This window comes from Lepidochelys kempii, chromosome 8 (genome assembly GCF_965140265.1).
Source record: "Lepidochelys kempii isolate rLepKem1 chromosome 8, rLepKem1.hap2, whole genome shotgun sequence".
NCBI lineage: Eukaryota > Metazoa > Chordata > Testudines > Cheloniidae > Lepidochelys > Lepidochelys kempii.
In genome coordinates this window covers 9,424,279-9,451,613 of record NC_133263.1, presented here as the reverse complement: position 1 = coordinate 9,451,613, position 27,335 = coordinate 9,424,279, and the positions used below count along the sequence as shown (strand labels likewise).

Here is a 27,335-nt window from a genome sequence, read left to right as displayed (position 1 = left end):
TGCAACAAAAACTGGAGATGGAGTAAACTATGGATCTCTATCAGAATAAACACCTACCTGTGGCTTTTAATTAGAAACCTTAGGATTTTCATTTGTAACGGCTGTGCCATTAGCTGCCAGTTACTGAAATCTGCCTTGAACTTCTTTCCTCCAAAGCACGATGACAGGTTTCAGAGTAGCAGCCGTGTTAGTCTGTATCTGCAAAAAGAAAAGGAGGACTTATGGCACCTTAGAGACCCGATGAAGTGAGCTGCAGCTCACGAAAGCTTATGCTCAAATAAATTGGTTAGTCTCTAAGGTGCCACAAGTCCTCCTTTTCTTTTTCCTCCAAAGAGTATCTTGACCAGACATAAATGAATCAGATTATTTCAAAGTAATTTTGCCACTTGTCATTGCTGATCAAACCACTGTGCTGAAATTGCAGGCATGCATACATGGTTCTTGGAGTGCATCTAGTCACTTAACATTATGTTGAAGTATAAGCAGATGCTGTAAGCAAGACCTGATTTCACAAAGTACAGGTCAAAAGTGTCTTTTGGAAACAGCCACATGAGTAACTCATTAGAAACAACTGAATTACTTTGGATGTACAGCGGTGTAAATAAGAACTTGGTTCTCTATGGGTAGGTTAAACCAAGGCAGAGAGGGAAAATGTCACTAAAAGTATGATGTCATTTATCACCCAGCACAATAAACTGCAGCATGTGATTCTATGTTTATTAATTTAATGGGAATAGATCCTAAAACAAATAATTACTAGTTCAACTTATCCAATGATTACTAGTCAATTTGTAGTTGGTTATAACACTAACATTTATTTCATGTAATATTAATCACAAATACACTTAAAATGATACTAATAAGCATCTTAAGTTGATAGTGTTTAAAAAAATCTCCACTGGACTTTCATCCTTAAGGTTCTTCCACAGTCATCCACTGCTGTAGCCTAGGTTTATTGGGATTATGTTCTATCAACCAATCAGCAAACCAAATCTACAGGATGAAAAGAACATCTTCTATAACTATATAAAGAAAACATGAAAAACCATTTCACTTCCATAAAAACTGACCCTTTTTATTAAAGACACTATCTTGATACAGACACTACTAAACACAACACACCCTTTGTTTGAGACACTATTAAAGTATGCAAAACTGGACAGCCCTGTTTATAGTAAGCCATAAACTCTATTTACCAAGTTTGCCTTTTTAATCTATTCATACTACATATTGCTCTTCAGTCTTGAGCTGCTTAAAATGAATTTTAGACTTTTCATGTCAGGGACTTTCTCTATATAAGTGTTTGTACAGGGGCATTTTAGCCCTACCTCAGGACAAATAATAAGTATGAGGATTCTATTTTGAAAATAGAATATGCACTCAAATGCTTACAGAAAAGTATTATTAAATTATGTCAGTTCTATCAACACTGCCAGCTACTTCAACACATTGAGCCCTTCATACAAAGTCAGTGTCACAACTTTCCATACCGCAATCATGTTTGAGTACCTTACAGTAACCCTTACAGGCAGGAAATGGACCCCTTGAGAAGTCAACAAATGTGATGTTCTGGTACTTTTTGAAAACGCAACACATCCTGTAAATTTTCTAGCAAACTGTAATGGTATCTAAGCACAGATGTGAAAGGCAGGAATGCCTGAGTTCTAATTCCATTTGCTAATGACTCACTCTGGCCTTAGGCAAATTACTTACCCTCTCTGCCTTGATTTCTCCATTTGTAAAATGGAGTTTATCACACATACTTGCATACTTCATAGGGCTATTGAACACTAATTAGTGGATGTCAAGTGTTAAGTACTAGTAAATTGCTTACAGTACTGTGAAGGGAGAGGAGAATTGATAGAGTAGTAGAAGGGAAATGGAAGCAGGGATTAGTATCAGATATGAATACAATGCTTTGACAAGGGTTACAGACAGGTAGACTTTAAATAAAATAATCCTAGGAGGTTACAGGGAAGAATCTAAGGGACTAGGGCATTGAGCAGATCTGAACACTAAACACAAAACAGTTGAATTCATACACAGTGACAAAAAGTGGTGCAACTGGGAGGAAGAGGTTATAGATTACTGCATTTTAGATAAATGATTAAAACAATAAGAATAAGTATTTCAGCAGAGAGAGTCAAGGCAAAGAGAACAGTGATAGCAAATGTACAGACAAGATGATGTAGGAGTAAAAAGTTAGCATAGTTAAGGGGCAAGGAAGACTTCTAAATTTTTCACCTTCGGAGAAAATTAAACTTTTTATGTCCTGCACCAACGTTCATACAGTCATATGGGAGTCTTTCTATTCACTTCAATGGGCTTTGGATAAGACGCTTATTTAAGGAGATTAATGATGACAGAAGGTCAAGAGGTTTAGTCAGTGATGTGGGCCTTTATACCGAATTCATTGCAGCAGTATAGATGACTGGAAAGGGGTCATAAGAAAACAGTTGGACACCTGTAGATGGTTTCATTGGAGAACTACTCAGGGGTCAAAGTTTATGTTAACTAGGGTGAACGTGATCACATGACCAAGAGAGTCCCAACCTAAGATAAGCAGTTAATTTGATATTACTAATTGTAGCACATATAGCAGAAGTTAAAATACAGAAATCTTTTTTTGAGGGATCCTGCAGGCATATATATATATAATTTTTTTTTGTCTAAAAAGCTGCCAGAGCTTCACTGTATTAGCAAACTCACAAAGCATTTAATCTTACTCATGCCTACTGGTACCCAGTACTGGTTTCTCCCAGCTAAACTAGGTAGAGAGGCAGATATTTGACATCAGTGTACCTTAGCTGGCCCTTGATTTCTACGAAGAGAGGTAAAGCAGCTTTCCGTGAAATATTATCAGGAGCCATGAACGTCACCACAAAGCAAACAAAATACAAGGGAAGAATTTTGTACGACAGAGTACAAACCAGTGGATCTGCTGGTTTCTGCTTACAAAGCTCGGTGAGCCCAGCTAGTAGCGTAGGATTGACATAGAGGTTCAGGTAATCCTTTGCAGCTTGTCCAACTGGAATTGGCTCAATAATCACTGGAAAGAATAGCCATGTGAGTTGAATTATTGCAAAGCAATTTGCTTATAATGTTAAAAAATTACTTTCCTTCAAATGTTTAATATACCGTGGTTATATTTTCCTTGTAATTGATAATACTTAACCCTTTGTATGGCTTCTCTGCAAGCCATACACCATGACACAGAGCTACTGTGGTGTGTTGCCCCCAAAGCAGTTCTAAGATGGATGGAGCTCCTGGATATTGTATCTTGGTGATCATACACTGGCAGTGGTTGGTCCAGGGGAAAAAAAGCACCCTTATAGATGATTGGGGGAGAGGAAGAAATAAGACAAATTGAGGACCCACCCACTTCACTGGATATTTATTGGGAGAGCCCATTGGGGGCTACTTCTTCAGTGCCCCACTACCGCTGTGGAGCTGGCTTGTCACCCTGGAGGACCTACATCAGATATTGCATTTTTATTGTGGGGCAAGGGACAGAGATAGAATGGTTTACATGGGATTCTGAAGAGGGAAAATGCATGATCTCCAGGGGAAGAAAGACTAACATTCATACTAAAGAAAGACCTGCGACAGGATTTGCAGGTTTTCAAGTGGTTTGAATTCTGTTTAAACATAGTTCCAACTAAAATGGTTTTAAACTCAGGACCACATGCTACTCCTATTTGGTTTTCTGGTGTAGTGGATAGGAAACTCCACGAGTATCTAATCACAGATTTTGCTTAGAATTACTCCTTTGAGGATTGTATCATCCTTCCCCTTAACCTATGGAACAAGCAAAGGGCTCTGTCCCAAAGCTCACAGGTGCCTTTGTCCACGCCAATTGGAACTTGGCTCCTGAACTGTACTGCCATGTGACCCTCCACCAGTGGATGAGCATGAATCCCCTACCCCAGTCTCAGAAGAGGGAATTCAACCATTTCAGATCAACAGTAACTCCAGGGCAGATTTTCATTTGGAAAGCCGCTCTGCTCCCAGTGAAACATGCTGATATGAAGTAGCTCCACGGTTCCTCCCATTCCCTAAATTTGCCTGCCCCAATTCAAATGTCATAGAGGGGCATTTGCAGTATCTGTGGGGCAGAAGGGAAATTAATTCCCAACCACTGTGATTTGGGTAGCTCTTCAAATAGATTTTGCTATTTTCTGCTCCACATGGCATAGCAGCTCAGCCATAGTTTAGTTAGTCAATGAAAATGGGACCAAACTGTTCTAAAACATTTTTCAACCCCCCTTTACGAGCCTATGTTCTATACTGAATGTTTGGCTACAGACAGGTAGGAATAGGGCAGGAGCCATACACTCCTAAAGACGACTTGAAGTTTACAGGCAAATAAATGCTAACTCTGTACCTTCAGGAAACATGAACTGAATTTCTCTTTCTGCTGAGGAAAATCTGATACTGCCATGAACTGCATTCCTCAGATCATCTGTTCCATAGATTGCTCTTAAACTAAAAGCAACAGAGAAAAGCTTTCTCACTCAGATTGCAATAAATGAGGTCCAATAAACAAAATCTTTCCAGTTAACAAAATCTTTTGTTTCTTTTTTGTGCCATAATTTCAAAATGAAAAAGGTTAGCCCAAACCTTTATTAATTTTCTACAGTAAGGGTGAAATCCTCATCCTAGTGAAGTCAACCCTTCACTTCAGCGAGGCCAGAATTTGACCCTAAATCTATTTTTCAGTACGTTACCTGTCAGGGTGCGTTTCCTTAGCTCTTATGCTATTTGATGGTCCAATCAACTCTTTCCAGTATGCGATAGCATGATGTCTGGCAAGAACCATAGCAACTAAAGGCCCAGAACTCATATATGCTGTTAAATTAGGAAAAAACATTTTGCCATATTGATCTGCATAAAAGTTGCTGCATTGCTCTGGGCTTAGTTGGAGCTTTCGTTTCTAAAAAACAAAGAAAAGGAAAAAGTAAGCTTCTATTTTAAGCATATATTGTATTAGTCATGGATGAACACCACCAAGATTTACATAAAAATGCTATATTGCATAATTTATATTTTCCAGCACTTGTAATGAATTTATAACTCTCCAATTTCCTACATTAAGCTATTTATCAGCAGCCATTATGTCTTCTTTAAAATGTGCTGAAATGAGACAAAATGGTATTGTGGGATCTCATGTTTGTGTCTTGGTAGCTTCCACATAAAATCTGAGCAACGTACAAGTAAAACATTTTTTCTGACCGCCAACCCTGCAAGCTCAACTGGGCTCTGAAAGACAAGTTATATTCTTTCTTTCTGTCTCAAGTAATAATAAATATTCCACAAATGGAAGTGTCAATTTCTGTTGATGATGTACAACTGGGAAAATAATCCAGCTCACTCTCCCACAGCTGTATTGGTTCTGCAGTGCTTACAAGAGTAAAGAGCAGTAAAAACTTAATTTACTGACAAAAAGTAAGCAGACACAAATCAGAATACACACAAGATGTCATTTTAGTCAATTTTCTAACCATAAACATGCTGTAGCATTTTTTAAATTGATGTTTGACCTAATGCATTATTCTAATTAGACTGTATTCAAGAAACTGAATGCATTATCAGTGGTCTGTGGTTTAGTTATTCAGCTCAGCAATACTATTTTGCACTTTTATGCAATCTTCTCTTCATCCTAGACCACTACCTATAGGACTGTTTGATTTTTCATTCAAAGTATATATATTTGTATATTCCCCAGAATAACTAACTAGCTTGCAAATAGCAAGGATTAAAGCAATTATCAGTGGCAGATTATTAGTGGGGACTGAGTAAGCATACAACATTCACTAAAGAAAGCAAGCAAAAGAAATTAAAGAAAAATTTGTGCTTTTTGAGCCCAGCCCTCTGACATTGGAGCACCTTCAGTTACTATTGACTTTAATGTTGAGGTCACTGGGTACCTCACAGGAAGCTTTAAGCACTCTATGTTACCAGGTCTCAGATTTTGTCTTTGTGAAATTTGATACATTACATGTAAAGCAAATAAAATGTTTTTTTTGGGGTGGGGGGGAACTTTTCTGATGTACTAAAAATGATACAGAAAATTATGATTTTGAAAAAAAAAAGAAGGTAAAGTTTTCTAGTCCTTACTCCATTAAAGCTTCATGTACAATTCCATAGCAAATATACTATACTTGACACCTACTATTTTAGTAGCTGGAATTTAATGGGCTGAAAAGGAACATTTCAACTGAGATGAATACAAGGGTTTTACTTGTCTATCAAGCTGTTTCTGAGCAGCTCAACTTGCTCCACTTAGGTTTCTGAACTGCCACCTCTAAAAGACAAAATAATTCAACACAGCTGTATAATGGTGACATCTAGTGGCCAGTTCCTAAAATCCAATGAACAGTAACTACTTTAAGCCAGGTTTCAGAGTAACAGCCGTGTTAGTCTGTATTCGCAAAAAGAAAAGGAGGACTTGTGGCACCTTAGAAGCTTATGCTCTAATAAATTGGTTAGTCTCTAAGGTGCCACAAGTCCTCCTTTTCTTTTTACTTTAAGCCAGTGATACCCAACCTTTACAGCCTGAGAGATGCACATATTAATTCAGAGGTCAAGGGACCACAAGCCATACTTTGGGGTACATCTTTGCTCCACTTTGCTTCTTCTGCAGTGAAAAAGGAGCAAATGCACCCTACAAGTCTTCTACTGGGAATTCCTGCTGGTATAGAAGTGGCACTGCCAACTCTTATAGCTCCCTCCCCACAGCTCCTGGAACATCCTTGCTAGACATTTCCCTAGGCTCAGCCACAGCCAGTTGATCTTCTTTCCAACTCCCACTGGGCCTCCAATGGCCTGGCAGGGAAGTAGGCAATGGAAGAGCCTGAGCTACTCTCTCCTCTCTCTCTTGAGGGGCCAGGTGTTTGGCAGCTGTGGCAGTAAAGAGATAAACACTGCTCAGAATGCTCTGGGTTCACATCAGAGCTGCTCCTGAGGCTGCAAGGGAAGGTGGTGCCTCCACTTCCATCTTGAAGTGACAGGGCTAATTCACTTCTGTTCTATAATGAGAGAGAGTTTAAGAACTGCAGTGACTGGGAAACCAATTGCAAATCAATGACTTGCAATGAACTTAGCAAATGCACACAGCAGAAAAGACTTGGTGGGGTTCTGCTGTATTCTTAGAAAAGTGATTCAGTTTAAAATTTTAAATTGTTGCTTGACATTTGCATGTATCTGCTCCCTATATGTTGTCAAAGTCCTGGGTACAGAGTTTATTGACAAAATCAATGTTTTCCCTGCTGCCAGCAATGCAGAGTCAATGTTTCTATGGAAGCTGCATTCTGTTCCGCCTCTTGCAGCAGCAGCAGAATTACCAGCTCATTTGTACGAATAGAATCTTTCCTTCTGGTGATGGTGGCTGTTGATAATATAAAGTATCTGAAAATCAATTAGGATTCTATGTTTTATTTACAGTGCTGGCAGTTAGAAAAATCTTGTTCTGACTTGTAAACAGTGGTGCTGAAACTATGAGTGCTGGGGGTACTGCCGCACCCCGGGCTTGAAGTAGTAATAAACACCAAATACATGGTTTCTATAGTTTTCATGATCAGCATAAAAATTGTTCCAGCATCCCCCCTTGTAAACTAAGCCATTTTATATGGAACTCCCAGATATAATAAATATGGAACCTCAGGATGCTATTGCCTATAGAACCCACTGAGACAATAACTATGGAACAGCAAGATGCTATTTTTGAAATCACTTTTCTTAGGTGTGAGGCAATTCTCCAAAAAGGCCCATATTTTTTTAATTTAACGTACCCGCCCCTGCTCATTATACCTCATTTGAAAGCTTATTTTATGTGTGTTTAGCTGAAGCATGATGTTGAGCTGTCAAGTGGGGTCATAAGCCTGTAGGAAAGCTGAAACTATAGTACTCAAAATAAGGAAGTGTCATTTTTTGCACAGTTCTAGAAACACAACAACATGACTATGACTATAGTTTTTACTGTTTCAGTTAATTTCAACACCTTAATGTGGTGTTTATAGGTCATAGCTACCAAATGACAATGCATTAAAAAATTTGTATTGGTTTTGCATGGGCAAATTTCCCCCCCCTAGAAATGATTAAGCTGTTTAGCATTTGGCAAAGACAGCGAATATCAACATTTTGCAATATATTAACATGAAATATTTTCACATTGCATATTCTTAATTGTCGAAGTGTCGCAAGTGATTATAATCGTTTTCTATTTTTTCAGTTGAAATTGGCTGACCAGATCAGTTTAACACTGAAGGCTGTTCACCAGTAACACTAGATTACGTGCCCATAATTTGTGCTGCACAGTGAGTAGATATAAATATATGAATTCCTAAAGGGATGCTTCTTCATTTGTAAGCTTTTGTACATATAATGTAGCATCTAGTCTGCCTCACAGAAAGTTTTAATTTATAATTGCCTATGCATGCAGTACTATCCTTTGAAATATTCTAGAAACTAGCTTTTGAATTCAGTGACACTTATGCACAGGTTAGTATTAGTGTTAGAGATGACAATACACAACTTATTATGAATATGGAAAAGCTAAGAGAGAAAGAAGTGGCCTAACAAGAAGTAGTGAAGACAAAGTCCACAAACAGTCCTTGATTCTGTACTGAAGAGGGATGAGGAGCATGTGACAGATCTCACCAACCATGTCATCAACAATATGACAAAAACTCATTTGATCCGGAATCACATTCAGAGATGCTTATCAACATATCTACTAGATTGCATGTAATAGATGTACAAGATTCTCTACTGAAAATAGCAGATGTTGGTGGTGAACAAATGGAGAGATTTGCAAGAAGTGTACTTGAGACACATAGCCTCTTCAGCCCAGTCAAGAAATCTGGCGTCAAAACATTAGTTGAAATGCATAGTGCCGACTCCATGGGTGCTCCAGGGCTGGAGCATCCACGGGGGAAAATTAGTGGGTGCCACTGGCAGCCAAGCTCCCTCCACCCCGCACCCCATTCCTCCTCCGCCTCCTCCCCTGAGGGTGCCGTGTCTCCGATCCTCCACCTATCTCACAGCGCTTCCTGCCTTGCCGCCGCCAAACAGCTGTTTGGCGGTGAACTTGGAGGGAGGGGGAGGAGCGGGAACATGGCATGCTCAGGGGAGGAGGCAGGGAAGAGGCAGGGTGGGGGATTTGGGGAACGAGTTAGAATAGGGGCAGGGAGGGGGCAGAGTTGGGGCAGGGACTTTGGGGAAGGGGTTGGAATGGGGGCAGGGCAGGGGTGGAGTTGGGGCAGGGCCGGGGGCAGTGGGGAGGCTGAACACCCACCGGCGGGAGCAGAAGTCAGCACCTATGCTGAAATGGCGTAGACCAAATGTAAGTCTGACATGACATGGGGGGAGGGGAAGGAAGAGAGAGAATCACAGCAGCTATCAGTCCAGAATTTTTTTTCTGCACAGCCCTGTCCTTAGCAAGATGCAGAGATGATGTTTCAATGGCAAGTGTTCTTAGTATTCCAATAGGACCTAAGTCTATGTCCTTCTTCCATGCTCATGGAACTCTAAGAAGAACAGACTAAGCTTAATTAGGGCATCATCTGGAAACTCAAGCTGAAGAAATCCATGAGCTAAGAGCATGCAACAAAGAAATCAGTGTACATCAGAGATGACATGGTTTTCATACAAGTGATGGCTGGAGACAAATTCCACACATTCAGTGAATTGGCTGCTGAGTACCTGAGGCAGGTCCTAAAAAGATTTGTCAAAGCTGATTCTGTAACTGAAGCCTTTGATATGGATATGACAACTGTAACTCTGTGAAAACTTCATAAAGAGAGAGCCTGGACAGGATCCAAGACTGGATGCAAGAAATACCAGGTGATTGGTGGATGGTGGAAAAAGTTTTAAAATGTGGCATACAAGCAGTCACTTGTAAAATTTCTCTGTAAACATATGGTTCAAAATGCACCTGAGAGTGTAGGAGCACCTCCAACTCAAACACTCCTTGCTGGAGGCTTTTCCAATGGTGAGGTAGCAAAGTCCGTGAAGAAGCTCAAGATTTGTACAGTACTGAAGAGAAAGTGGATACAAGGATGCTTCTGCATGATGTATGTACCAACATGGCTTTTGGATCTTTTGGTGTCAAAGAAACCATAGTAATTAGGTTACCTGATACAGATATTTTGGCCGTTGCTGGAACACAAAGATAACATGTAGATTGAAACGGGCACCATTACCAGCATGCTGACAAGCACTGCTTCATACCTGTGCATGCAATTTGTGACGCACTCACTCCTGATTTCTGCAGCATCCTTCTTGCTGCACACACATTAGCAGGATATGACTCTGTCATCCCTATTTGGTATTGGGGAAAAAAATCTGTATCTAACACTGCCAAAACAAAGGGATCTTACTGCTTCAGAGATCTTGTCAAACTGGCAGAAAGTTGGTAGCACTGTTGTATGACCAGAGTAAGAAAGGAAAGGAGACCCCCAGAGACATGAGTTGTTCACACCTCAATCTAGCCATCAAAAAGGACAAGTCACTGGCCAACTCCCACCAGGTGAGGACAGTTTTGAAGAACATGTCAAAAGAGCATCTTGGCAAACACAGATTTGGATGTCTTCACACATAGGTAAACCAGACATTGGATCACCATTGCAATATGGATGGAAATAGGTGGATGATGAACTGCTTCTTGCATTCTTCATGGGCTCAATGGCATCTGAGCTTATACAAGATCTTATCTGTGCCAGTAAAAGAAGAGATCGCTGCATAATAATTGGCGTCTGTACTCAGAACAATCTTCCCTGCACAGAACGGTGTACTTGCTTATGTAACGAAGACTGTGATAATCCACGCCCTCTCGACAGAGATCACAATGATGAAAAGATGGATGATAATGATGTTGACTAGAAATGTCACCAGTGCTGTTACATTTCAATGATACCTGTACAAATGTATTAGATTTTGTTGAACCCTTTGGATTGTTGTCGTGATTCTTTGATGTCACAAAGAAATCCAATTTTAGGTCTTGAAATAATACATAGAGTCATTAGACTAACAGAAACGAATGCAAATATTTCATAGTGGCCATTTTAACAGGATGATGTTAGTGTTATTGTTTATCCCCATTTCTATGGTAATGGTACCACGTGACAGCTCCACATCATACCTCATCTTAAAGTAGACATAAGCTGTCAAATGATATATGATGTGCATGTGTGTAGAAAGGGTACATTAAGTCATCCAAATTGGTGGTGTTTGCATCTTGCTTATCAGATCATAAACAAATTTCAAATCAAAACCAACAATGTGCAGAATCTTGTTTTATGTAAAGCATATTACCTGAACAATGGTGAATCCTGATCTGAGAATTATATCTTCTATTTCTTCTTCTTTGTCAATTACATCTGGTTTGATGAGGGCCAGAGTTCTTTCTACATAAATCTGAGGCTCAGGCATTAACGCTTGCATCTTTGCTTCAAGATTAAAATTTCAGTGCTTCTCCCTTACTGAAAACACAGTGTTTTATTATAATTACATTACATTCTTGTTAGCTGAACATGCAATTACATACCAGCATCTTTTGTTATATAACCTTTCTAAAATTTGACAGTTTACTCATATATAGGAGATAGAAAAGGAATCCCCCACACCTACAGAGGTTGCTCAGAAAGCAATACTATTACTGGGCCACCGCCTGCAAGACCTTTCTGCCAAAGAAGGCCTATAAGGAAGAGAGAAAGTCTGATACAGGTGTTAGCTGATGCCCATATGTCTGCTCTGCATCTCTCAACAGTGGAAGCACTTGCTTGTTTGGCCCATGAAGTTGCTATAGATAGTTGCTATATGGCTCTCAACTTCTTTATCATTGTGGGCCGCATATGTGGCCCACAATGTGTTATCTGGGATGCAGAAACTGGGTGGCAGGACAGCATCAGCCCTAGCCCTGACCCCGACCCAGGACCCTGTGTGGGGCCAGCTGGCTGCCCACCACGGTACCCCGTCATGCAAGGCTGGCCAGGTGTTCTGGAGCCGAGCGGCAGCCCCGGACCCCAGAGCTTGCAGGGCTGCGTGGCTGCCCGGGACTCCTGACCCTGCAGGGCTGGGCAGCTGCCCCAGAGCTTGCAGGGCTGGGCAGCTGCCCCAAACCCTGGAGCTTGTGGGGCCACCGGGCAGCCCCAGACCTCTGACCCTGCAGGGCTGGGCAGCTGCCCTAGAGCTTGCAGGGCTGGGCAGCTGCCCCAAACCCTGGAGCTTGTGGGGCCACCGGGCAGCCCCAGACCTCTGACCCCAAGGGGCCGGGCAGCCCGGACCCCACTGCACCAGGCAGCCAGGAACCATGCGGGCTGGCCCTTCGGCCCAGAGCTGAGCCGGGCCACAGCTATTTGCTAATTGGGCTGCATGCAGCCTGCAGGTTGAGAATCGCTGCTATAGATCTTGTGAAGTGTGCCTTGATTCCTGCTGAGACTTCAGCAAGAGCATTCTTTGGTTCTTGCAGCTTGCAGAACCTAAGGTCAGGCTTGTTAATATGCTATCTGCATCAGGTTTTTCCCATTCCTCCCTGATCGATCCTCAAAAGAGAAATACAGGAGAATTGCTGCCTCGGGGGAAGATTTTGAGGAACAGTATTTGCTTTGAGGCTTATCCTCAGGAATCTGCTTCGGATGGGTCTGGATTGTGATCACAACCTCTTTGCACATGGCCTCAAACTTCACAGGGGGAAAAAAACCTTCCGGATTCTTTCCCTTTTTAGTTCTTTTGGGCTTTTTTCACTTTTTGGTCTACTTTAAGAGTATTACTGCCTGGCTGTAATCAGAGCACGATCTTTTGCAGCTTGCTTTGTGCACAGCCCAGAGCTCTCTAGAAACTTCTTCCTCTGAGTCCTTCCCTTCAGTGTCCCACTCCCCCAAGCTGCAGATGGGGTCTCATTGTCAGAGTTCCCTGGCTCTAATTGGGAGGGAAGGGGCTGGTTATGAGCCCTGCTTCTCTTCCTAAGGCGCTTAAGACCCATTTCAAGACTTGTGGAGGGGGACCAGTAGCCCTGCAAGGGTCTTAACTGTGTGACTCCAAGACTTACCTCCCCCTCTGGGTCATCTGGATAAAGTCCTCCTCCTCCGAGCCTCCCCCTGTTCTGCTCTGTGACTTTTGCAGTGGAGTCATAGCTATTGGGGCGGGGGGGAGTAGGGGCCCCAACATGCCTGTCCAATTCAGAGTCCTGTGGGTTGGCTAGCTGGCAGTAAGCTGGACATAATATACCCTCTGCCAAGCCTGGGGAAGCTCCCTCACATACTGAGCACCTTTTGTGCTTTGCCCGGTACTTGCACAGCTGCTGTGCCATACATAAAAGAGGGCAGAGGACCTCAGCAGGGAAGCACTGCTGCAGAGGCTCCCCACAGCTGTGGCCTTGATGCTGCACAAACCCTAAACCAAGCAGAAGGTTTGGAACAAAGAAAAAAAGCTCGCTATTGCCTGAAAATGGTTAAAAAATAATAAAGACAAAAAAGATGAAGAGAAAACAAACTGCTCCTTGACTGCTGTGCCTCTGGTTAAGTGGGAGAAAAAGGAGTGGCCAGCGAATGCTGTGCCGCAGCTTTGAACTGCCTTTGGAAACTGCAGCATGGAGAGGAGCACCCAGACGGAGCAGAATTGTGGGAGATGCAGGACTGCAGAAAGTGCTCAATCCTGCAACCCATAGCCACTCACATTGTCCCACTGAAGCCAAAGGCACTATTTACTTGAATGAGGGCTGGGACCCTTTTACTCTGATCTGGCCCAACTAAACTTCAACGTCTTTCTCACTTTGATTAGGAATTTATAAGATTACCTTGAGCACTTAATTTAAACATAAAAGAGCATGGTACTGTACTATGTCGGGCCATTAATGAGCTCATAAACTAAACATATATGCAAGCTCTTGTCCTAGGGTCCAATCCAGGACACCGGAAGTACTTGCCCTGGCTGACGTGTCATGGATGAGCACCACCAAACCACCAGAGAGAAATGAGAGGCTTATTCCCTGAAAATGGATTTTAACTGGCGAATACTTCATCCATGGGAGCTACCACAGCGGTATCCGTGCAGAAATGAGCTGGTTCTCATTGTAAACCATTTCGTTTCTTTAACGCCGGGGTGTCACTGGAAGAGAAGCAAAACAAGGGGCCCGATCCTGCAGCTTCTAGCGCTGCACTTGCAGTCAGCAGGAACTGTGCGCGTGCCAGACCCGCCGGATCGGACCCCCGTCAGCATGGGAACCTACTGACACCGTGACATCCAGGCCTCAGGGCTGAGCTGGGGATCTGCCCCGCGAGACCGACCCACGGACCCACCCCGCTCTCCTGCGGCGCTGAACCTGGGGGGGGGGGAGGGGGGCAGAATCTGCCCCCGCAGCCAGCCCGCTCCCTAGACTACCCCGGCCCGGCGAGCCCCTCTCCCCGCACGGAAGCCCGCAGACCCACGGTGGGGAGCCCGGGGGTAGAGCGGGCCACGACCCCACACCCTGCCCGCGGCCCCCCACACACCTTCCGCCCGGCAGCTCCTGCCCCGCCTACGGTTGCTAAGAGACCCGAGGCAGCCGCCGAAGGAGCCGCCCCCTACGGGGCCGGCCGAGGTCCGTGCCCAGCGCGCGTTCAGTGCCCCGGCGCGCGGCGGGGGCCGACTGGGCGGAGAGCGTGGGCCGGCGTCTGGGGGTCGGCGGCGCCCGCTGCTCCAGGCAGGTCCTAGCTCGGGTTGTTCCCATAGCAACGCGTCAGGGCGGGTGGAGAGCGACTCCCTCCTCCCCCCCCCGCCCCCTCACTCCGCTTGCGCGTGGCTCTTCCTTCCTGCGCCTTTCTCTGGGTAAGAGCTCCCAGCCGCCCCGTGTGGACGTGCGGAATCCGGATTTGCCACCAACCCCTGCCGCCCTCTTACGAGAAGCACCGGGGGAGCTGCCGGAGTTCTGCTTAATTTATGCCAGGGCTGCGCCCCAGCACCTGCAGGCTTGGCCGTTCATAGCCCCGGCACCTCTTTCATTACAAATTAACCACCGCCTGGATGTCAAGCACTGACCAGCTGGCCAGGTCCCCTGCTCAGTCAGACCCAGGCCCTCTGGAGGCTTTGTGGGTTTGAGGCGGTTTAGGCCTCTCTGTCTGGTGACAAAGGGTTTTGGTGGGTGTTTGTCATTGAGATTTAAGTTTCATGTCTCACGGTTTTGAAAGCTGGCTCATTTGAATTCTGCACTCGGGTCATACATACTGTGAAGTATTTATATACTACCTCTGAGCTGGAAGGATCCCCCGGTGCTTTACTACTCACCCTAAACCTGGTCCTGGAAGTGCAGTTGAACGCAGACGGGCTAAAATCAATGAGAATTCCGCATGTGGAGCACTTCCTAGTTCATAACCTAAATATTTACAGGAGCCCTGCAATCCAGCCACCTCTGGGGAAAAGGATGGCAGTCAGGTGGCACACAACATAGAGGGGAGAGAAGGGAAATTTTGACCAGTCTGAGGAATCCTATCCAATGCACTTTTTGTAAGAGAAGAGGGTTTGCCACCCTTCTAACATCCTTTGCCATAATCTCCATTCACCCCCTTCCCTGGTACACTCTGTGTACAATAAGATGGGTACAATCAGAAAAAAAAATCATACACTGGCAGGGAGATAAGACTCGAAGACTGAAACTGTCTCTTCCATCTCTGATTTATAGGATATAGAAAACAACAAATGGTTTACTCCTGTTTAGTCTAAAAAACAGCAAATGAGAAGGTAAGCAGTGGAGCGAGCTAAAATATTAGTCTTCAGTTTACAGAGAAGTTAATTCAATCTTGTTTTATCACAGGAAAATAAATTCAGTGGTTGTTCTTTTCTGGTCCTTTGTGCATATTTGTCCATATGATAAGGCACTAGTCAATATGGTGAGACATTCAGTATCCTCTAGAAATACCCGGAGACTGGATTATCAGGGGTGAAGCAGGACAGGACAAAACTGAGATAGTCACTATGCATACAGTTGACCTTTATCTTTAGATACTGTAGCAGACAAAGAATGTAAGCAGTTAGAAGAGGAAATGGGGGGATTGGTTCTAAGTGGCCACAAGATGTCACTATTGAGCCTCAGAAATCTGCCTCACTGTGTAGCGTGGAAAATATTCTAGAGTGGCAATTAAGGTGTCTGCAACATTTCCGCTAAAATGTAGAATTCATCTCTACTACAATAATTTGTTTCTCGTTTTTGAGATGTTCTGCTTCACCCTTGATAACCCAGTCTCTGGGAATTTCTAGAAGATACTGAATGTCTCACCATACTAACTAGTGCCTTATCATGTGGACAAATGACTTTTCAGAACAGCAGTTTCTTGAAACTGGTCTCAGAAACCCATTCCACCACCCATTTCTAACACAAATATTATAAGATCCAGATTCTAATATCTTTGCTCCAGTTTAGCAGCACCTTACTCAATAAGACTACCTGTAGTGGGGTAAGGAGATTTACCAATGTGTATCAAAATCTAGCCCTTAAGGACAAGAAAGGCAAAGAAACCTTTCTACGGGCTTTGGTTTCTACCCTGAACTACTCAACAAAGAACAGTCATGTAAATACTCAACTTCTCTTATTTTTATAGAATGCATAATAAATTTTGCATTTCTGTACCTAGTTAACAACAAATACTATGGAGTTGGTGCTCTTGCAGCATACAGTTCTGTGCTACACTGAATGTTTTGGGGCTGTATAAAATTGAGTTTAACATTAGAATAAGTACTGATTATAACATTCATCTTCATATGAAATTCAATATGATATCTTTTCAAAAAGTTACTGGAATCCACTACAAAATTTCTAATCACCCTGCAATGGGTGGGGCTCACCACTATGGCACCTCCTGCTGACTGTCCCAGGGATTAGCTATGCTAGTCAGTGCACCCTCTGCTGGGGGTGTCTCACCGCTGTCACTTCTGCTCCAGGACCCACATCACTCCCAGGACCATGGCATCATTTTCATGACACAGCTCTCCAGCTGTGCCGCACTCTGTGCTCTACCCTTCCATGGGGTATGTAGTGCAGTCCAATAGCCCAGCCATTTCCTCAGTGGTGGGGAGGAGACCCAGACCTGCCCCACTACTCTGGGTACTGGGCCCAGGGACCCTGTAGATGGCAGCCATGTATTGCATCCCCTCCAACCACTCAGTTTCCCTGGGCCACTTCCCTACAGTCCTAGCACCTTCTTCATCCTTACTTCAGGGCCTCAGCATGGCAGTCTTAGCAGCCAACAAAGAACTTGCTCTCACTCCCCTATTCCTACCCAGCATTGCTCAGTCCAGGATGCTAGCTTTCTTCCACCTGCAAGGCAGCCAGTCCTGTATCCTCAAAATCTAGGGAGAAACTGAACCAGCTCTGCCCTGAAGCTCTTCTTGTGTGGGTCTGCCTGGCCCTTATTGGCTGCTCCTTGCAGCCCCTCTCCTATTGGCTGCTTTCTGCACAGCCTCCCTAGGGCTCCATTAACCCCTTACAAGTCAGTGTTGGGCAGATGCCCCATCACACTCCTGCGCCAGAAATAAGGGGGCTTTGCTTCAGAGTACGTATGAGTCCTGGCTCAAGAATCAGGGCCTTAGTTAAATATGTACACTACGTTTCTGTTCAAGATTTCTTTTAAAAGACTAAAAAGCTAAATATTTGAGACTCCCTGAGTTTCCACAGCAAGTAGCCACTTTCCCAAAGATATCCCACTACACAGAGGAAAGGCTGAATTTTGTATCTCCCAACTGTCTTCGAGCTCAGTTTAGTTATCTGCTTTCTCAGTTTTGGGGAGGGAAAAACCAGGTATAAGTCAGAGCTGTACTCAACCTGTGACAATCTGTAATGTGATCTATATCTATAGTAGGCCAATATATGCATGACTGCACGCTTAAGGCCAGATTCTGCAGTCTTGTGAGCAGCCCTGTTAAAGTCAATGAGACATTTCACAGGAGTGCTTGTTTATCATTGTCAAGATTGTACAACTGGACCTCTATTTTGCATGTGTAATTACTATGATTGCATTGGGTTCTTATATGCACATGACAAGAATTGGCTCTTTTCATATGCAAATGCACAAACTGTAAGTGCAGTTGTATTTAAACGTTAGGTATACATTTTGTCAATCGACAGCTTTCAAAAATCTGTCCCCATATCTACATCCTAGTATTAAATGGATTTCCATTTGAGAGGGTTCCAGTTCTGTTCTTCCCAATAATCTTTTTCTTGTTATGATCTGTGTACCCATGTTGGCATTTATGCTACTCCTCCTGCTGGCAGCTTCCAGAAGCACTTCTGGAAATGTGTATTTTTAGTTTCCAAGAGAATCCTGCATTGACAAATGAGATGGCAATTCCATCCAAAGGTTCAGCCAGTTATCTTGGGCTTTCTCATGCTGCACTTCACACGATGTCTTCGTAGCCTTATCTTACTTACCAAAGGAAAGGAATAAATATATCTCAGTTAACACGCAGGAAACTTTTTATAGTATTAGACTCTGACAGAATCCTGCTGCTTTAAAACTTCTGACCCTACAACTTACTGCATTAATATTATTAAATATCATCATGAAGTTTGAAAAACCATCCAGGGTCTGATCCAACTCCCATTGATTTCAAAAGACTTTTGATCTGGCTCTTTGTTATGAATGAATAACAATAAACATGAGAGAGAAAATGGGTGAGGTAATGTCTTTTATTGGACCAACTTCTGCTAGTGAGAGACAATCTTTTGAGCTATACAGAGGTCTTCTCCAGGTCTTGGGACCAACACTGCTACAACAACACTGCAATAAACATTATGATTACAGCACAATGAATATCACTTACAGTTCTGAATATATCTCTGCACCTAGCTTTGCTGCTGTACTTTATCTGTTAAGAGGTTTAAGAAGTCTTAGTTGTCCTTACTTATTTTTAGCCAGCTTGAAATATAAAAAAACACTAAAGGGTTCTGGTTGCAGCTAAGTTTGCATTCTGGTAACAAAAGACAAATATAACTTTTAACCTCCAATATTGTTTCAAAGCTTTGTATTCTCTGTACTGTCATAAAAATATGGAGAAATTAATTGGGTGTAGTTTGTTTTATAGAAGAGTATAACAGCAAATACTATCCTATATGCCAGAATAATAGGTTAAAGAAAGACTAAGGGAATGACGCTAGCTAGTACCATGAATAAAAAAATGTCAGGCTATTTGTATTTGCACATAATCCAACATTACCTACTTTTTGATGTTATACACTGTAATAATTTCTGTGTGTTAGTAATAATTCACTAGCTATATAGTGACCAAATGTAAAGCTTTCTGAGGAAAAATCTGAGGAACTGTCCCAGATTGATGTGTCATTAGAGGAGGTTTTGGAACAAATTGATAAACTAAACAGTAATAAGTCACCAGGACCAGATGGCATTCACCTAAGAGTTCTGAAGGAACTCAAATGTGAAATTGCAGAACTACTAACTGTAGTCTGCAACCTATCATTTAAATTCACTTCTGTACCAAATGATTGGAGGATAGCTAATGTGATGCCAATTTTTAAAAAGGGCTTCAGAGGTGATCCCGGCAATTACAGCTGGTAAGCTTGACTTTAGTACCGGGCAAACTGGATAAAACTATAGACAAGGACAAAATTGTCAGATACATAGATGAACATAATTTGTTGGGAAGAGTCAACATGGTTTTTGTAAAGGGAAATCATGCCTCATCAATCTACTAGCGTTCTTTGATGGAGTCAACAAGCATGTGGACAAGGGGGATCCAGCGGATATAGTGTACTTCTATTTCAGAAAGCCTTTGACAAGGTCCCTCGCCAAAGGCTCTTAAGCAAAGTAAGCTGTCATGGGATAAGAGGAAAGGTCCTCTCATGGACTGGTAACTGGTTAAAAGATAGGAAACAAAGGGTAGGAATAAATGGTCAGTTTTCAGAATGGAGAGAGGTAAATAGTGGTGTCCCCCGGGGTCTGTACTGGGCCCAGGCCTATTCAACATATTCATACATGATCTGGAAAAAGGGTAAACAGTGAGGTAGCAAAATTTGCAGATGATACAAAACTACTTAAGAGAGTTAAGTCCCAGGCAGAATGCAAAGGGCTACAAAAGGATCTCTCAAAACTAGGTGATTGGGCAACAATATGGCAGATGAAATTCAATGCTGATAAATGCAAAGTAATGCACATTGAAAAACATAACCCAAATATACATTTAAAATGATGAGATCTAAATTAGCTGTTACCTCTCAAGAAAGAGATCTTGGAGTCATTGTGGATAGTTCTCTGAAAACATCCACTCAATGTACAGCGGCAGTCAAAAAAGCAAACAGAATGTTGGGCATCATTAAGAAAGGGATAGATAATAAGACAGAAAAATATCATATTGCCTCTATATAAATCCATGGTACGCCCACATCTTGAATACAGCATGCAGATGTGGTCACCCCATCTCAAAAAAGATGTATTGGAATTGGAAAAGATTCACAAAAAGGCAACAAAAATTATTAGGGGTATGAACAGCTTCCGTATGAGGAGAGATTAATAAGACTGGGACTTTTCATCTTGGAAAAGAGACCACTAAGGGGGGATATGATTGAGGTCTATAAAATGATGACTGAGGTGGAGAAAGTAAATAAGGAAGTATTATTTACTCCTTTTCATAACACAAGAACTAGAGGTCACCAAATGAGATTAATAGGCGGCAGGTTTAAAACAAACAAAAGGCAGTATTTCTTCACATAACTCACAGTCAACCTGTGGAACTCTTTGCCAGAGGATGTTGTGAAGGCCAAGCCTATAACAGGGTTCAAAAAAGAACTAGATAAATTCATGGAGGATAGGTCCACCATTGGCTATAAGCTAGGGTGGGCAGGGATGGTGTCCCTAGCCTCTGTTTGCCAGAAGCTGGGAATGGGCAAGAGGGGATGGATCACTTGATGATACCTGTTCTGTTCATTCCCTCTGGGACACCTGGCATTGGCCACTGTTGGAAGACAGGATATTGGGCTAGATGGATCTTTGGTCTGACCCAGTATGGCCGTTTTTATGTTCTTATGTTTCTATATATGTATTTTACAAATTTTGAGCCATTACAGACCATTAGCTAAATATAGAAGTAAAGAGTTTTCAGAAGTTCTGTTAAAGGGGCATACATAAATAAAAACTGAAATCAAAGACTTAAAAAAAAACCTGTAAGGAAAATTAATATTTCAAGTTAAATGCACCACAGCAAGATATTCAAAGTCAAGTGGCAGATTTTTAAAGGCATAATTTTATGATGTGCCCAACCATCTTTGAAAATTGCATGCATGGAAATTTGGTGTGGATCAATTTTTGCCTTTGGAAATCTATTCCTAAATATTTCTGGCATCACTCATACATTTTTTCAAATAAGAATAATATTAGATAACATGGGAGGATTTCCAGGCTTTTGTAGAAGTCACATCCTCAGTTCTCCTTTACAACTGTTTTTTTTTTCCTGCAGCTGAAGTCTGTGTATTGTATGAGGTGCAATTTTGCTACCCTTACTCACCTAGAGTAATACCATTGTCCACAAATACATAAGGTATTACTTATAAGAATGGCTGAATTGGGCCCAGAATCAAGAGGTCATACACATTGATTTCAATGATAAATCATCATCCTCATCAAAATCATCATTATTGCAGGATCAGGCACACGGTGTGTGAAAACAGGATGTTATTTTTCACAGCAGAAGGCATGTTATGCAAGGAGTAACACACAAGAGGGTGTGTGGTTATTGGGAAATAACCACACCCTTTAAATACGAGTGAAGCACAAGACCAGGAAGTTTAGTTACTCTAACACCCCGGAAGGATTGTCCAAAACAACTCCTAGATCCTTAGCTGTCACTGTGGAGCACTCTGTGAACAAGCAGTGCAGTGGGATACAAAGTAGGTATACAAAAGGGATTTTTGCAGGCCCCATATTCCAAAAAGCCACTCTAATTTGTGTCAACTGCCAATGGTAGCCAGGGATTGCCAGGATACAAAGATACACCAGTCTTACGCTTTGCTGTCGGATTTGGGGAGTTTGGAGTATCAGAGGGAACAGTGCAGTTAGGAATGACATTTGGGACTGGCAGTTGAAATGGGGCAATTCGGAATGGCAGCTAGAAGTGGACAGTTGGGGTGTAGCCAGCTGGAATTGTCTAGATAGGTGCGAGACTTGGAATTGGCCAGCTAGAAATGATGGCTGAAATTGGGCAGTTGGAGAAAGGAAACTTATAGCAACACTTTCCATTTGTAGAAGAGAAGGGAAGGGCATTCAAGTCAATGAGTCAATGTTAATCAGAAGCAGGATAATGCGTACGAGAAGAGCAATATGAGGGATGTGAAGGTGAGGCAAAGAAAAGAAAACTGATAGAGCAAAACAAAAAATCAAGAGAACTAGGGAAAAAGTGAGAGGAAAGAAAGGAAAGGAGAGGGAGAAATTCACCCGAAAAGAGAAGTGTATAACTCCTGGTTAATAAGGGTGTGTGAAGCTAATGGCTTGTCTAAACGGGGACACTCAGCAAAATTAATCTGAATTAACTAATAATGGGAATTTAAAGTGGTTTAGTTAAATCACATTAAAATCATAGCAGACACTCTTATTCAGAATTAAAATGGTCTTAATTCAATTTAGTTTAATTAACTTCCTAAATGAATTAAAATGAATGGAATTAAACTCAGTTTAAATAAGAGCTTGGCTATATGGGGACACAGGAAAATTAATCTGAATTAACTAAAGGTGTGAACTGAAAGTGGATTAGGCTGTCATATAGAATTAAAGTGGCCTTACTTCAGTTTAATTTTAATTTACTCCTCGGGCTGGAAATTCATTTTGAGTGGTCACTGAATTTTAGATTGTTTTAATAATGTTGTGTTTGTAACCAATGAGAACGTGAAAATAAAAAGTAGGTTTACAAACACAAACAATATGGCTGAGAATTTAACCACACAAAAATGAAAAAAAAAATTGTTACAGTTTCACCAGCAGTTGTTAATCAAACATTGCACACATTCATGGGATTCAAAACAAAAGGCCATCTTGGGCCTTTAAAATTCTGTTCATGACAAGTGCCATAGGCACCAAGACAACAGGGGCTGGGAAGTGGACTCAAAATGGTGAATTCTTCATTATGTTGAGAGGCACCAGATTTATCAAGTAAGCTCATAACTATGTAAGTTTGCTTATTTATTTAGAAATTCTCCATTAGGTCCTCACCCAATGACATCTTTCTACTGACTTCAAAAGGAACTGGATTAGGCCCTTACTCTAAAAATAGCATGTTATGGAATTGTGGTCATCCTGAGTACAACATTATTTTGCAATCATTCTTTGCTTGTTACAAAGACATGGAAAAAAACCACATTTCTCTGTTTTGATCTTAATTTGAAAATGGAGGAGGGGGGGCCTAAAAATGTTTTTAAATGATTTGTGTAAGGATGGCCTGGATCTTAGATTTGATTGTTGAGCAAGAAAATACACCATCACATTTTTATTTTTGTTAACCACAACCAGTCACCGGTGTTCCTTCTGAATTGCAGTAGAGCGTGCAATTACTTGAGTGGAGCCAGAAGAGAAATTTACCAGAGTAACAAGCGTCAGTGGGCAGACAAGTAAATAATCATTTCTCTTTGCCAATTAGTAACATTTACAGAGAAATTTAGGTGGCAATTGTCACTTTCATCCTTAAATCAAATCAAGGCTTGAACAGGAAAAGTAAAAAAGGGTGGTACCCTCTGAAGTTCTGCCCAAAAGCCATGCTCCACTTTCATGAGATGCCAAAATGGGATACCAACAGACTGCAGATGTTGAAAAATATGACCACATGGGCTCTCCTGGACTTCTCAAGCTTGTTTTTTTGTCAGTGAGATTCAGCTGCACTCTTGGGATAGCCAGATTAAGGCATAGGCTCTAGCTCCCACGGTCACACGATAACATCAGAATCTAAGGTTCTGTTTAGAAAAAAAGTATCTAGCCCTCCTGATTGCAAAACCTGGAGGGCAAGAAACATAAATAATCGGGTTTAAACAGAAATAAGACTGTCCACACAGCATTTTTCACCAATTTAACTAAATCAATGCATTTAGACATACACTATAAAAGCCATGTCTACAATAAGAGTGCTTTACCAGTTTAGGTACTATACTGGAAAAGCGCTCCTAGTGTGAACATAGCTTATATTGGCAAAACTACACTTTTATTGGTATAGTTAAAACCTCACAAGCAAAACCAGCTGTATCAATAAAAGCACAGTTTTGTGAGTATAACTGCATCTATACTAAGGGCTTTTGCCAGCACAGTTATGTCAGCGTTCACACACCTGACCTGCAAAGCTATGATGGGAGAAGTCTGAGATGTAGATATAACCTAAATCAATGGGACTACTCAGATATACTTACTTATGTAAATTGGTGCAAGGTTGGGCCTAAGTAATTAAAAGTCACTTGTCTCAAAGGGGTTTTGGTTGTACCAGGCTATATGGAATAACCCTTCCATAGTGAAAAGAAAAGGAGTACTTGTGGCACCTTCATACAAGACCAAGTGAGACTTTATAGTTTAAAATGCAGGCTGCTTGGGAACTATGAAATTTACAAATTAACACCTGCCCCCCGAAAAAAAAACCTAATTAACCTAATTTTCTTTCTAAAAATAAACAACATGCTGAAGACAATATATGTTTTCTTAAGTGATGGGACACTTTGAGGTATGTAGCAGTGTTATGAGATAATTACCGTTAGTTTTTTTGGCTCTGTTTTTCTTCAAAACTATAGAGAGGCATCTACGTTTATTTACACAGACAATATGACGGCCTAGTTGACAGAGCACAGGACTGGGTTCTATTCCCAGCTCTGCCACTGGCCTGGGGTGAGGGGCAATCTTAGGCCTGGTCTACACTAGGAGTTGAGGTTGAATTCAGCAGTGTTAACCCTGCACCCGTCCACACGATGAAGCCCCTTTTTTTGACTTAAAGGGCTCTTAAAATCGATTTCTTTACTCCACCCCTGACGAGCGGATTAGCGCTGAAATTGGCCTTGCCGGGTCGAATTTGGGGTACTGTGGACGCAATTCGATGGTATTGGCCTCCGGGAGCTATCCCAGAGTGCTCAGTTGTGACCGCCCTGGACAGCACTCTCAACTCAGATGCACTGGCCAGGTATACAGGAAAAGGCCCGCGAACTTTTGAATTTCATTTCCTGTTTGGCCAGCGAGGCGAGCTCACCTGCACAGGTCACCATTCAGAGCTCATCATCACAGGAGACCATGCAGTCCCAGAGTCGCTGAAGAGCTCCAGCATGGACCGAACGGGAGGTACGGGATCTGATCGCTGTATGGGGAGAGGAATCCGAGCTGGCAGAACTCCGTTTGAAAAGATGAAATGCCAAAATAATTGAAAAAATCTCCAATGGCATGAAGGACAGAGGCTATAACAGGGATCCGCAGCAGTGCCGCGTGAAAATTAAGGAGCTCAGGCAAGCCTACCAAAAAAATAGAGAGGCAAATGGCCGCTCTGATTCAGAGCCCCAGACATGCCGCTTCTATGATGAGCTGCATGCCATTCTAGGGGATGCAGCCACCACTACCCCAACCCTGTGCTTTGACTCCATCCAGGGAGTGGCAGGCAACACGGAAGTCCGTTTTGGAAGCGAGGAAGATGATGATGATGATGAGGTTGTAGATAGCTCACAGCAAGGAAGTGGAGAAACCGGTTTCCCCAAACAGCTAGAATCTGTTTCTCACCTTGGCCCTGGAGCCAGTACCCCCCGAACCCACCCAAGGCGGGCTCGCGGATCTTGAAGGCGGAGAAGGGACCTCTGATGAGTGTACCTTTGTAAATATAATACATGGTTTAAAAGCAAATATGTTTAATGATTAATTTGCCCTGGCATTTGCGGGCAGTACAGTTATTGGAAAAGTCTGTTAACGTGTCTGGGGATGGAGCAGAAATCCCCCAGGGACAGCTCCATAAAGCTCTCCTGGAGGTACTCTCAAAGCCTTTGCAAAAGGTTTCTGGGGAGGACAGCCTTATTCCGTCCACCATGGTAGGACACTTTACCACGCCAGGCCAGTAGCACGTAGTCGGGAATCATTGCAGAACAAAGCATTGCAGCATATGGTCCCGGTGTTTGCTGGCATTCAAACGACATCCGTTCTTTATCTCTCTGTGTTACCCTCCAGAGAGTGATATCATTCATGGTCACCTGGTTGAAATAGGGTGGTTTTAGTAAGCGGACACCCAGAGGTGCCCGTTCCTGCTGGGCTGTTTGCCTGTGGCTGCACAGAAATCTTCCCTGGTGTTAGCCATGCGGTGGGGGAGGGGTGAAGCCATCATCCCAGAGAATTGGGTATGTGTGTGTGTGAGGTGGTGGTTAGTTGGGTTTCTGCTGCACATGAACCCGGAAACCGCAGCCCCTCCTTTTAAATTGCCAGCCCATTTTTCATGGGCAACCAAACGGCTACTTCGTATGGGAAATGAGGGCGCTGCTGTTTGAAGCCATTCCCATATGTTATGAAGGTTAAAGAAGCCAAAAGACTGTGGCTTACCATGGCTGCCTGCAAGCCGAATTCTGCTGCCCGGCCCTGCGTGAGTGATCTCTCACACCAAACCGGCAAACCCTCAGTAAGAGGCACAATGCGACCTTGTAATGAAAACACATGTGCTATGTAATGTTAACAGCAAGGTTTACTGTGAAAGAGTGTACCCATTGTTCTATAAAATGTGTTTTTTTAACTACCACTCTCCCTTTTTTCCCCCTCCACCAGCTGGATATGTTTCTCCTTCCCAGAGGCTAGCGAAGATTAGAAGGTGAAAAAAAATGCATTCGTGATTAAATGTTCTCTGACCTCATGCTGTCCTCTCACACTGACAGAGCACAGCAAAATACGTGGAGGCAGACAATCTCAGAGTGCAGGAAAACACAATATGACTGCGAGGAGAGGTGGCAGGCTGAAGATGGTATGTGGCGTCAAAGAAGGCAGGAGTCAATGCTCAGGCTGCTGGAGGATCAAACTCATATGCTCCAGCATATGGCTGAGTTGCAGGAAAGGCAGCAGGAGCACAGACCACTGCTACAGCCCCTGTGTAACCAACCGCCCTCCTCCCCAAGTTCCATAGCCTCCTCATCCAGACGCCCAAGAACATGGTGGGGGCCTCTGGCCACCCAGCCACTCCATCACAGAGGATTGCCCAAGCAACAGAAGACTGGCATTCAATCAGTTTTAAAGTGCTTGTCCTTCCCTCCTCCACCACCCCACCCAGTGCTTCGCTCCTCCACCACCCCTCCTGGGCTACCTTGGCAGTTATCCCCCTATTTGTGTGATGAATAAATAAAGAATGCATGAATGTGAAGCAATGATGACTTTATTGCCTCTGCA

The 27,335-nt window shown here is 42.8% G+C and overlaps 1 protein-coding gene and 1 long non-coding RNA gene across 5 annotated transcripts; one reads left to right on the top strand and one right to left on the bottom strand.

Annotated features, from left to right (window-relative positions):
* Positions 1-799: 799 nt before the first annotated feature.
* On the bottom strand, positions 800-15,281 carry NME5 (NME/NM23 family member 5). 4 transcript variants are annotated; one of them, XM_073358135.1, is made up of 6 exons: positions 15,262-15,281; positions 11,314-11,480; positions 4,728-4,933; positions 4,385-4,485; positions 2,931-3,049; positions 800-993 (listed from the first exon to the last, which is right to left on the bottom strand). In XM_073358135.1, exons 2-6 carry the CDS (start codon positions 11,440-11,442, stop codon positions 913-915), a joined length of 636 nt encoding a protein of 211 aa, XP_073214236.1. In that variant the 5' UTR covers positions 11,443-11,480; positions 15,262-15,281; the 3' UTR covers positions 800-912. The 4 variants fall into 4 exon arrangements, with proteins under 4 accessions (XP_073214236.1, XP_073214234.1, XP_073214235.1 ...); XM_073358133.1 differs by lacking the exon at positions 15,262-15,281 and adding an exon at positions 14,490-14,713; XM_073358134.1 differs by lacking the exon at positions 15,262-15,281 and adding an exon at positions 13,049-13,267.
* LOC140915591 (uncharacterized) lies at positions 14,535-27,309 on the top strand. The gene is made up of 2 exons (XR_012160208.1): positions 14,535-14,680; positions 26,724-27,309. It is a non-coding gene; the product is annotated as an uncharacterized lncRNA (long non-coding RNA).
* Positions 27,310-27,335: the final 26 nt, after the last annotated feature.